General features: G+C 44.6%; 1 protein-coding gene across 2 annotated transcripts in view; it reads left to right on the top strand.

Moving 5' to 3' along the window:
* The first annotated feature begins 371 nt into the window (after positions 1-371).
* The window catches only part of DCAF1 (DDB1 and CUL4 associated factor 1), a 119,131-nt gene continuing 107,372 nt past the window's right edge, over positions 372-12,130 (top strand). For both annotated transcript variants that reach the window (XM_054033749.1, XM_054033752.1), the window contains exons 1-2: positions 372-460; positions 7,405-7,522. In XM_054033749.1, the coding sequence (XP_053889724.1) occupies positions 7,413-7,522 (110 nt within the window). In that variant the 5' untranslated portion in view covers positions 372-460; positions 7,405-7,412. The remainder of the gene's footprint in view (positions 461-7,404; positions 7,523-12,130) is intronic.

Genomic DNA, 12,130 nt, shown 5'->3' with positions numbered 1-12,130 from the left:
ACGCTCGGGCTGGGATGCCATTTAGGCCAGACCCAGTGAGGAGGGGGCACTGGGGGGACCATGTATATGGTGGGCAGGGGCATAGGATGGGCACAGAAGGAGGAGGCCGCTGCCACATTCTTTTGGAACTGGGGTGGCTTGGGGCAGTAGGTGCTGTCCCCCTACTCTGAAAACGATTAATAGAGCCTACAGCCACGAATAGAGCACCAACTCCCAGCCTCCCTTGGGCTCCCCCACCATGGAGCAGAGACGCCTGCGCACTGGAGTCGTTTGCTCTCGAACTATGTTTCCCTAGAGGCTGAGCGCGAGCTTCTTCTTCCCTTCGCGCGCCGCGACGGCGCTGCAGCGCGGTGACGCGGAAAGTGTGTGCCCGCCATAGCAATCGCCGCCGCCGCGGTGTGTGCGGGGCCCAGCGCAGGGGCCGGGAGCAACGGCGGGGACCCAGCGGGGCATCGGGCAGGTACCGCGGGGAGCGGGCACAGCGCGGCCCCCGGCGCAGCCTCATAGGCCGCTCCTCTGCCCACTCCTCGGCGCCGGGGGGAATTCACCTCAGACACCGGCCGGGGGGGCTCGGCTTCCCTCTCCCGCCTCGCACGGGGCCGCCCCCAATCAGTCCCTTCCGCCGCCGGGGGTTTCCCTTATTGCCCTCCCCTATTGCCGGGAGGGGGGCTTCCACAGACACGCGGGTGTGTGGGGAGGGGTCTTACTTCTCGCCCCTCCTCTCGGCCCCTCCTCTCCTCTCGCCCGTGTGTCAGGCTTCGCCTCACCAGGGTCATTACCCCTCCCCCCAGTCAGGTGAAGGCTGCCCCTCCCCCACTCGTAGAGGGCTATAGCCTTCCCCCCATCACTGTCACCCACCCACGGGGTGGAGCAGGTGTTATTTCTCTCGCCAGTTCCTACGAGGGGGCGGGGGGATGCTTCATTTCGACTTCTTGCCAGGGTGATTCTTTGCTGACTGCTAGTGGGGTTTCAGCTCCCCCCATGCACTTAGCCTATCCATCTGCTGGGAGGGAGGAGTTTCACCTCCCCATGTGTCTCCCCACGCCTTCTTCACCTGCTGTTCACACCTACGGCTGAGGTGACTTCATGTCTCACCCCTTCTTGTGTCTGAGTGCTCCCCATATCCCTGAAGCACTTACCCTCGCCTAATACTTCTTCTTCCCACCTGCTTTGGGTGGGGATGTGAATGCCAGCCTCTGGCAAAGGGGAGACTCACCTTTTCCAACCACTTTCTTCCCTTCACCATCTGATGGGTGTGTGGAACTGATTAAGTATTATGCTGTCTCTCTTTGCAGAAAGTATAGTAGTGTTTTGTAGTGGGCATTGGAGCATCTAAACCCAGGTCTCCATAGTTTTTGTATTAATTTTAACTGTTTCAGTTAAGGGTATGATTTTTGTACCAAAATAGTTAAATCAGTACAATTGCTAGTGTTGACTCAGTTGTACCAGTATAAAAGATGTCTACTGATCTAGCTTATTCCCCTTCCCATAGGGAAGTAAGCTGTACTGGTATGAGTGTATCCACTCATATAAGTATATTCCACACTCTCTCTCTCTCTCTCTCTCTGTGTACTGCTTTATTTATATAGGCATAGTTAAAGCAGTATAACTTTTGGTTGTAGAGAAGTCCTCAATATTTTTTTTCGGTTATGTATGTAGGAATTAATTTGGAAATCTATGGCCTGAGAAATGGGGCAGCTGAAATTGGAGCATCACCTTTTCATTGTGCTATTTTTTCTTTCTGACTTTCTATAAAGTTTTGTCATGTTTGGATAACAGCTATTTTGAGTTTTATTTCCTAGAAATTTAAATCTAGACAACTGAATGATTTAATATTTTAGGTAGGCCTTACAAAATTTTACTTGAGTGCGTAAGCATTCCTTTTTTTTTTGATAGGCAAGTAAAATATTGGTAGTTTTAAAAAATAATTATTTAATGTTTGCAGTAAGTGCAGGTAAGTAGAGTTTTGTCTGGCTGGAATTGAACTGGAAATAATTGGTGATGCTCTTCTAAGCTCCACCCACTTATCCCACCACAATGTAATTTAATTCACAGTAAATGGTGCAGCTTCATAAGATTTTCTTTCCTTTATATAAGAAAGTTCTTTAAAATTTGTTTCTAGTTTTCACTTCCCATTTTATAATTTTCAGTTACCAAATGAATATTTTGTACTTGTTTCCTGATGTTAGTAAAATTTCAGATTGTACACAATTTTTTTCTAAGAAGTTTCAGATTTACAATGCTTATCTATGATGAAAACAACCAATTGAGTGCTTCATTGTCATCCTTACTGTGAGAACAACACAAAACTGCTAAGCAAATATCTTGCACTATTCTTGCTGCCAGTGACCTCTTCCAGTATATTGAAGTTCCACAAGTCAAAAAAGTTGAAATAATTTGACCAGCCTATAGTTTGTCAGGATTTGCAATTAGAAGTTGGTGGAATTTGTGATCCCAAAGTCCTTTAGGTGCATTTGAAAATCCAATCTTTAGTGCTTAAATATGGGCTTAGGAGCCTAACTTTAGGCTTCAATATTTTGGCCTGTATTCACAATAACTTTGTTAATAAATTGAAGCAATTTTGTTCTGAGGTGACTTTTTTTTTTTTTTATTTTTTGGCCACTAAGGCTTAAAACTTTGGTTGACATTGCAGTGGTGGTCAGGGGTGTGAAAAATCCACACACGAGTGTTGTAGCTATCCCAAGCCTACCCAATGCCTTATGACTTATGTAGATGCAGCTAGGCCAAGAGAAGATTGCTTCTGTTGACCTAGCTACTGCCAGTCGGGGCGGTGCCACTCGTACAGCGATAGGAAAACTGTTTCAGAGAGCTACCTCTGGTCTATGGATTACACTGTTGTGCCATGGTGTAGATATGGTTTAACAGAGAAATTTTTAAAAGAAAACATTTTAGCTCTTAACTTTACCCTTAATTTTAAACACATGAATAATATCACTGAAGTCAGTTACTATTTAGGTTTGTAAAGTTACATGCATATTTAAGTGTGAGCAGAATCAGGGCCTTAATTTACAATATTTTATATTTTGTGTATAGCAGCTTCATAAAATTCAAATAAGGTACCCTGCCAGGAATGGCATTAAAAAAACTGCATTTATCATTTAATTCATTATAAATTTTAATCTGTAGTTGCAATAGCACAAATTTTCAGATTAGTTTCACAAGTCCTCAACCTGATTTAAATAATGATTTTTAAAAAAGTGGTTTAAATTAATGATTAAATCACTCCACTCTGTTCTACCAGTTCCTGGAAAGCAATTTAGGATTGAAATTGTCAACTGGCTTATTCAAGGGAAAAGATGAGAATTAGGGCTGCTCTAATAAGTATCCTCTCCTGTAGCATAGGAGCACTTCTTGACAATTAGGCCATGTATACACTAATGAGTTTAGAGCAGCATAACTGAACTGATGCATCTACACCACTTTAAGATCACTCATATAGCCGCTCTATGCTGATAGGGAGAGAGCTCTCCCATCGACAGAATAAAACCACCTCAATGAGTAGGAGTAGCTGTGTTGGTGGGAGAAGCTCTCCCGCCGACATGGTGATGTGCACACTACCAATTATGCCAGCAAAACTTATGTTGCTCAGGGAGGTGTTTTTTTTCACATCCCCTGAGCGACGTAAGTTTTGCTGGCATAAGTTGTAGTGTAGATATGACCTTACAATTTACACAGTTTATGATCTTGCCCTTTCTCTTGCACTCTTCGTTGATTTAAAACAGAATACTTGAATGAGGTGACCATATTTCTGGGAGGAATTGGTTTGGGTACTGTGTCTAACAGTGCCATACATGTGCTGTAAAAATGTGTGTGCTGGGAATATTGCAGTTAATCCTTTGGAATCCAAGCACTGTGTAAATCTTAGTGCTTGTCTACACTTAAAACACTACGGTAGCACAGCTGTGCCACTGTAGCTTCAGTGTAGATGCTACCTACTCTGATGGGAAGGATTCTCCTGTTGGTGTAGGTAATCCCCATCTAGAGGCGGTATCTAGGCTTACAGAAGAATTCTTCAGTCGACCTAGCACTGTCTGCATGGGGATTTAGGTTGGCTTAACTAAACCACTCAGGGATGTGTATTTTTTGCACATCTGATTGATGTAGTTAGGCTGACCTAACTTCTAGTGTAGACCAGGCCCAAGTCTTTTCTGATGTATAGTACTTGTTCTGTATGGTGGGACTTCGAATGTACTTGTTTTTGTTATAACAACAATTTTAAAAAGTGGCATGCACTAGGTGCTTCGAACAAAGAGTTAAGTTTAAACTTGTGTGCATGTATGCAGATTGAAAAAAAATTCAGGAATATACTAGAGCATGGCTAATTCTGGCATTAAGTCCACATTATGACTTAACCAGGTAATGATCCAACTTTCTAGGAAAAGTTGGGATTCCTGGTTTTTCAGGAGTGGCAGTGCTGTATGTCTAGTAGGTTAGGGTGAAGAATGTACATTCTTATTACTTCCAGACTTGAACTTTGCTGATCTGTTGCCAGTATTTCCAGAGCAATCTTTTTGCTGTTCCAGCTGGAACTACTGTGGCTGACAGGGAAGGGCTCCAAAATGAAGTGTAAACTGCTCTTCAAAATTATAGTGAATCAATGACATAGGGAGCTGGGAAGGCCTTGTAGGGGTCATTTAGTGCCTTTGTATCCCTGGAGTACAGTACTGGTGTGGGGATGACTTAAAAGATTGGATGCAATTACAAGCCCAGCACTTTGCATTCCCAGTAGAAAAAAAGATAGTTCTTCTGTGGAAGTAATGGACTGAAATTCTTATTTGTAATGTGCAAAGACTTGAAAATGCATTGGTCAGTAGCTAGTGAGTTCAGTAAGTGAGCCGGGAAACAATCAGGAAGAATTGTATATTTACTGGATATCTGCCAAGGCTGGTTAGAGTTGTTTTAGAGGAGAGGAACTGTCCTAAAGTGGGATCCAGCATTAGACTCCTGGTGGGAAGTCCAGCCTGTCTTCCCTCCCTGGAGCCAAGAGCTGACTTTCCTAGAAAGGCCACTGTGCCAGAACCCTTTAAGGGGAAGGAGAGTATCTTTTATATCTGCTTCTGACTAGTATGAATCTGTTATACGCTGAGTCCTGCTGTTCATCTAAATCTTCATGGGTTTGGACCAGATTTCTTTTCTAGTACATGTTTCATTTTGTGCAGTCTTAAAAGAGAGCCTCCCTCAAGTGATCTGCATGTTTGATTCATACCTCCCAGCCTAACTTAATGTGTTGAATGAATGCTCCACATAATAAACAGGATAAGAGGAGAATTCATAGTAATTTGAAATGTGGTATGTCCCCTTTTCTTTATGCTTGTTTGGTACATCCATTAGCAGACACTAACTCTTGTACGGTACCTAGCACAATGGTGCCCCAAGGAGCTACCATAACAAATAACCTTTGACTGGGGATTTTGTAATTGAGAGTTTAATCTTTCACTGTCTTTGGTTTGTGTGATGTCCCTATGGCCAGGTCTATCAGTATAACTACGAATTTTTCACCCCCCGAACAATGTAGTTATATCAGCCTAACCACTGATGTAGATAGGGCTATGTCAGTGGGAGAGTTTCTCCTGTCAGCATAGCTACTGCCTCTTGCAGAGGTGGATTAACTATGCCGATGGGAGAGCTTCTCCCATGGGCATAGGAGCATCTTCACTTAAGTGCTAGAGTGGTGCAGCTGCGCCGATGCAGAGTTTTAAGTGATTCCTGCCAGTTTCATGTGTGACTAGTTTCCCATTTGATTGTTGCCTTGTGTCTAATAAGCTAACCAATCAAAATACATTAAACTCAAAAGGACCTATGAGTCTGAGTAATAGAACTTACTTCATTCTGTTAACGAGAAAAATTCCAGGCTGGTTGGAGGTGCCCAGTGGTCCATTTGATTTAAAATACTGACACTTGACCTTATGAACTTCTAGCTAACCTGCATTATCTGTAATATGGACTAAACTGTGGTTCTCTACATGTTCTTCCCCTCAATTGACTTTCTGTAATGTATATTTGAGGAAGTGGAATGAGCACTGTATGTGTGTGTTCTCCTTTTAGGTGTCTGCATTGTAAATGGCTCAGCAAAGTTCTGTGTATGTTCTGTTGTTTAATTATGACAAACTCATTGTTGATTTGATAGCAAATATGCACTGGCATCTGTTACCTGTCAGTTTGTCACCACTACTTGAATACTGGAAGTCTTAACATATATTTGGAGGAGAGGGAATGTCTTTTGTAATCATTTTCCTTCTCTTTTACCCTTAAAAGTCACACATCATCGTGACCATCCCTGTAGATTAGGCCTGGGTACAGCTCCCTTGAGATCTTCTCAGTGTCCTGCAACCATGCCACAAAAAGCTGTAGTCTACCTTCCCAGTAATCCAAGACCTATCAGGTTAGAAAGTGAAGGCAAAAAGAACGTGGCTGTGTATTGAGCCATATCCAGAGTTATGAACCATCAGTGGTTTAGGTGGGTTTTTACCCGGCTTGAAAAATGTTGACGTTCGCTAGCTAGAGACCAATACATAAGATGAGAGGTGGTACACTTAGTAAGGTCCAGGGGCAGAAACACTTTGGTATGAAGTCTAATATTGTACCTGGCGCCTTCATAGGGGCAAATCTTTTGTATCAGCCTCTGGTTTGCACTAAGTAGGTGTCTGATAAACTTGAAGTTATTGCTTTCTTGTTTCCTCCCATGAAGCTGTTGGAAAGGAGAATGTGTGTCTGTGTCTCTTCTTCTTTTTCACTAGCGCCACCTGACTGTTCTTGGGAGGCTTGAAGGGGCAGGGTGGTAGAGATCCTTTCCCTGCAACTCTTTTTGTCCTTAGTCCACTGTGATCAACTGTCAGTGCCTCCCTCTGCTGCTACTTTAAATGTTGTGGGACTGCAGCAGCAGTAAAGCTAATTTGATTCTTGTCACTTTCCCTGATGCCCAGAAGGTGTTGAACAGGAGCAGTGAAACTGATCAGAATCTTGTCAGCTTTGCTTTGCTGTTTCTTGGGTAAACCTAGGTGTAACAGCAAAGGGACAGGAGCAGTCTGCCTGTGGAGACATATGTTAACCTGCAAAAAATCCTCTGATTTTGGACACACTTGTGGCTATTACCCATCACAGTTGAGGATTTGCATGCACTGGTCCAGATTTGGGTTTGCAAAATAGACTTGCATTTGTTTATGTACCTGAGGGATGAAAGACAGCCCTCTGTTTTTCTTATGTCAAATTCTGTAGAATTTGATGGTTTAGCCTTCTCCCTGCCTTGCAGCTAAAGTTTGCTTGCCACTGCCAAGTGGATTTTTAAACCCTGATTTTTGACTTTTTTTGAGGAGTCAACATAACTGAGTGGGACAATTTGCTAGTTAACCTCACTTTATTTTTTTTTCTTCCCATCTCACTTAGGCTAAGCCATGACGTCAGGATCTGGGCATGTGGACTCCAAGGCTGAACTCACTGCTTTGCTGGAGCAATGGGAGAAAGAACATGGCAGTGGACAAGACATGGTCCCTATCCTCACCAGGTAAGCTCTGTTAAATAAGCTCTGAAATGCAAATACCTCTGAGGCATGACAGCAGTTTTGGCATGTGGTGACTTATACTTGAAGTTGTTAAAGTAGCTGATCAGTTTCTGGTAGCTTACATTCTTTTTGGCCTAAAAATTGAGCAATGTGCAATACTTCATAGTTCTTGTCAAAACAGTATGGTGTTACTTTGTATAGATTTTATATAAACTGTCTCAAAAATATTTGAGTTTAATACACTTAATGTTTCTCTCATTCTTCTACTATTTGAGATTTAGACAAGGGAGAAAAGTTATATCTGCCCCTGAAACTTGTAAAACATAGTTTGGGGTGGAGAGTTACGAGTTTATTCCATCTGGTTGGGGTTACAGAGACTCTTGCTGTAACAGTGATCAGATTGTGTGAAGGCATGCAAGAGACTCACATAAGATGAACTGAGGTGAGTAGAGAGAGAAAGTTTGTGAGGTTGGCTTGCCAATTCCAGTGGAGAGTTTTGAAAATGAGCAGTGGCTTCCCCCCTCCTTTAGGGGAATCCTCTAATGAACAGGGAACCAGTGGCACTTTGTGGATAGGATGCTGGTCCTATTTTGTATGTGTGAGGAGGTGCTCTTTCCCCTGACCGTTGCTGCCTTGACTAAAGCTCTGTTTTGGTGGGAAGAGGTAGTAGCACTTACTGCCTCAAGTAACTCAGGGTAGGAGGAGAGAGGTGTGAGGTTTCTTCCACAACATCTTTACTAACTCATGAAAAATAGGGGGCAAGAACAGAATGGTACTCGTTAAATGGGGAGCAGTATTGCCATTCTCAGACCTTTAAAAATCATGAGTTAGCCTGCAAAATCTCATGATTTTTAAAACAAACGTGATATGTTAAAAACATACATTTAGGGCTTTTGTTTGTTTTCTGGCTTCCTGAGACTTCAGGGTACATTCAGTTGATGATTTTAGGCTTTTCCCAGCAACCACAGGGGCTAGAAACGTACTTTTTTTTTTTAAGTTTAAGCCAAGATCCTCAGGTGTTCTCTAGCTTTCTGAGCTAGGGTTTAAAAAAAAAACACCAAATATTACCAGATGTGCAAAATATTAAGAGTTTCCAACAATAAGATAGATGCTATCTATCTTGGCCCTTGAGGATTCCTGTCCAAGAATCCTCAGACATATCCAATTGTCCTAGTCCACTTAAAAAAAAAATATATATATATATATCTGGTGTGTGTGTGGAGGGGAGGTCATATCGTTCAGAGCAGTCTTGCATTCCTGCTGCTCTGGAGAAGTAGTTGGTCTCTGTGTTCTCTACATCATCAGTGTCCAAGTAAGTTATCCTCAGAGTTTCCCCCGATTCTGCTTTTAGGACTCAACATGGTACACTGATTACACATGTTTGGCAGAGAGGATAGAAGCACCAACACCATCTTGCAGATGCTGAGGCTGATTACACCAGTGGTTCTCAAACTTTTTTTACTGGTGGCTGTTAGAGGGCTTATTCCTTCACCCTCTCACTTCCCTGGTCCTTCTTGCATGAACAGAGAGCAACAATGTCCGAAGGTGCAAACAATTTGATGTTTATTGGGGTGAACTTCCAGAAAGCAATGATTCCAATTTCCTTCCTCAGTGTCCCCCTTCCCAGCTCTGATGCCACAGAGTTTTGCCTGTGTCCCTGTTCCCATTCCCCCGCTTAGCAAAACATGATTCCAATTCCCCCCTCCTTACTTCCTGATTGACTGCAGACTATATAGTGAAACTTGAGTTCTGCTTAGCTATACCTTAACCAATCATTTTACTGAAATTTAACTAATCAATCCTAACATATTGTAACATGATTATCTAACCAATTCTATCCCACCACCTTAATTGGTTTACACCCAACAAAATTAATTATACAGCAGACAGAAACAATCACAGAACCAGACAGAGATTATACAGACAAACAATAGGGAAATGGGGACTACAGTGATAGAACAACAAAGAAATGAGGATTTCACACCCCAGCTATTGATAAGTGAGTTCTTGCCAGACAGGATGCTATCAAACTAAGGGTATGTCTACAGTATGAAATTAATTCGAATTTATTCTATTCGAATTTTCAGAAGCAATTTTATACATTCAGTGTTGTGTGTCCCCACTAAAGCACGTGAATTTGGCGGAGTGCGTCCACAGTACTGAGGCTAGCATCGAATGTTGGAGTGGTGCACTGTGGGAAGCTATCCCACCGTTCCCACAGTCCCCGCCGCCCATTGGAATTGTGGGTTAAGCTCCCAGTGCATGATGGGGCAAAAACATTCTCGCAGGTGTTTCTGGGTGTGTGCCGTCACTCGCTCCTCCCTCTGTGAAAACTACGGCAGACGCCATGCTTCCAGCAGATGGTGCACCGCCTGTCTCCTGGTACTATGAATCCACCTCGCATGTCCTCTTGTCTTTCTATCTACTCTTTTATCTAACCATTTCACACCTTTTTTCGGCCACCGTGAACCGAGCAGCACAGCTTCCGCCGCAAACTCTGCTCTCCCGCTCTTGCATCGATAGCTACTTTTTCCAGGTTGTCTGTCCTGGGCTCGCATGCAAGCTACAGAAGGCAACAATTCCCCGCCGTTTTTCGGCTATCGTGAACTGAGCCGTACAGCTTCCACCGCAAACTCTGGTCTCCCGCTCTTGCAGCTCTAGCAAGCTTCCCGACTCTGTGAAAGCTACAGAAGACAACCATTTACCACCTTTTATCGGCCATCTTGACCCGAACAGGCCTCCTACGTTTCGCGCCTTTTTTCCAGGATTACCCGTGCAGGCGCCATAGCGCGGCAATCGTGGAGCCTGCTCAGATCTCCGCTGCAGTTTTGATCATTGTAAATACCTCGCGCGTTATCCAGCAGCATGTGCAGTACCTGCAAAACCGGACAAGGAAGCGACGACAGTGCGATTACTATGCTGATGAGGACATGGACACAGACGTTCCTAGAAGCATGGCATGTGGCGATTGGGAGATCATGATGGCATTGGGCCAGGTTCATGCCGTGGAACGCCGATTCTGGGCCCAGGAAACAAGCACAGACTGGTGGGACTGCATAGTGTTGCAGGTCTGGGATGATTCCCAGTGGCTGCAAAACTTTTGTATGCATAGGGCCACTTTCATGGAACTTTGTGACTTGCTGTCCCCTGCCCTGAAGCGCAAAGACACCAAAATGATAGGAGCCCTCACAGTTGAGAAGCGAGTGGCCATAGCACTATGGAAGCTTGCAACGCCCGACAGCTACTGGTCAGTTGGGAATCAGTTTGGAGTGGGCAAATCTACTGTAGGGGCTGCTGTGATGCCAGTAGCCAACGCAATCATTGACCAGTTGCTATCAAGGGTAGTGACTTTGGGAAATGTGCAGACCATTGTGGATGGCTTTAATGCGCTGGGGTTCCCTAACTGCGGTGGGACGATAGAACGCATATCCCTATCTTGGCCCTGGCACACCGGGGAAGCCAGTACATAAACCGCAAGGGGTACTTTTCCATGGTGCTGCAAGCACTGGTGGATAACAAGGGACGTTTCACTGACATCAGCGTGGGATGGCCAGGAAAGGTGCCTGATGCTCGCATCTTCAGGAACTCTGGTCTATTTGAACAGCTGCAGGAAGGGACTTACTTCCCAGACAAGAACAGGAGTACTTGTGGCACCTCGTTCCCAGACAAGAAAATTACTGTTGGGGATGTTGAAATGCCTATAGTTATCCTCGGGGACCCAGCCTACCCCTTAATGCCATGGCTCATGAAGCTGTACACAGGCACCCTGGACAGTAGTAAGGAGCAGTTCAACTATAGGCTGAGCAAGTGCAGAATGGTGGTAGAATGTGCTTTTGGAGGTTTGAAAGCGCGCTGGCGCAGTTTACTGACTCGGTTAGATCTCAGCACAACCAGTATTCCAATTCTAATTGCTGCGTGTTGTGTGCTCCACAATATCTGTGAGAGTAAGGGGGAGACATTTATGGCGGGTTGGGAGGTTGAGGCAACTCGCCTGGCGGCCAATTTCACACAGCCAGACAACAGGGCGATTAGAAGAGCGCAGCAGGGCGCGCTGCACATCAGAGAAGCTGTGAAAGCCAGTTTCATGACTGGCCAGGGTACGGTGTGACAGTTGTGTTTGTTTCTCTTGAAGTTACCTGCCCCCTATATATATGAAAGGAAATAAAGTAAAAATTGTTTAAAAACTGTTAATTATTTGTTGCACAACACATTGAGAGAAATCCGAAGATAGACTGGGGGAGGGAGGAGGTATTTGGTTAGGGGGGTGGAGGAGGGAAGGACAAGTCCAGAAACCAAATCAAAAGTTCGCATATGCCAGCTTTCTGCTGCTTGGGCGATCCTCTGGGGTTGAGTGTGTGGGTCGCCGTAGCCTCCCCCTCGTGTTGTTGGGCCTCTGGGTGAGGAGGCTATGGAACTTGGGGAGGAGGGAGAGCGGTTATATAGGGGCTGCAGCGGCAGTCTGTGGTCTTGCTGCCTTTCCCACATTAGATCCACCATACAGCAGAGCATGTCAGTTTGCTCCCCCATGAGCTCGACCATAGTGTCCTGCCTACTCTCATCGCGCGCGTCCTTCCTCTCTTTGTGTTCCTGTAATGCTTTACGGGACTCCGC

The sequence above is a fragment of the Malaclemys terrapin genome, chromosome 7 (assembly GCF_027887155.1).
Source record: "Malaclemys terrapin pileata isolate rMalTer1 chromosome 7, rMalTer1.hap1, whole genome shotgun sequence".
Classification (NCBI taxonomy): domain Eukaryota; kingdom Metazoa; phylum Chordata; order Testudines; family Emydidae; genus Malaclemys; species Malaclemys terrapin.
Note: the sequence above shows the minus strand (reverse complement) of the source record. Positions and strands in the feature narration are given on the sequence as shown.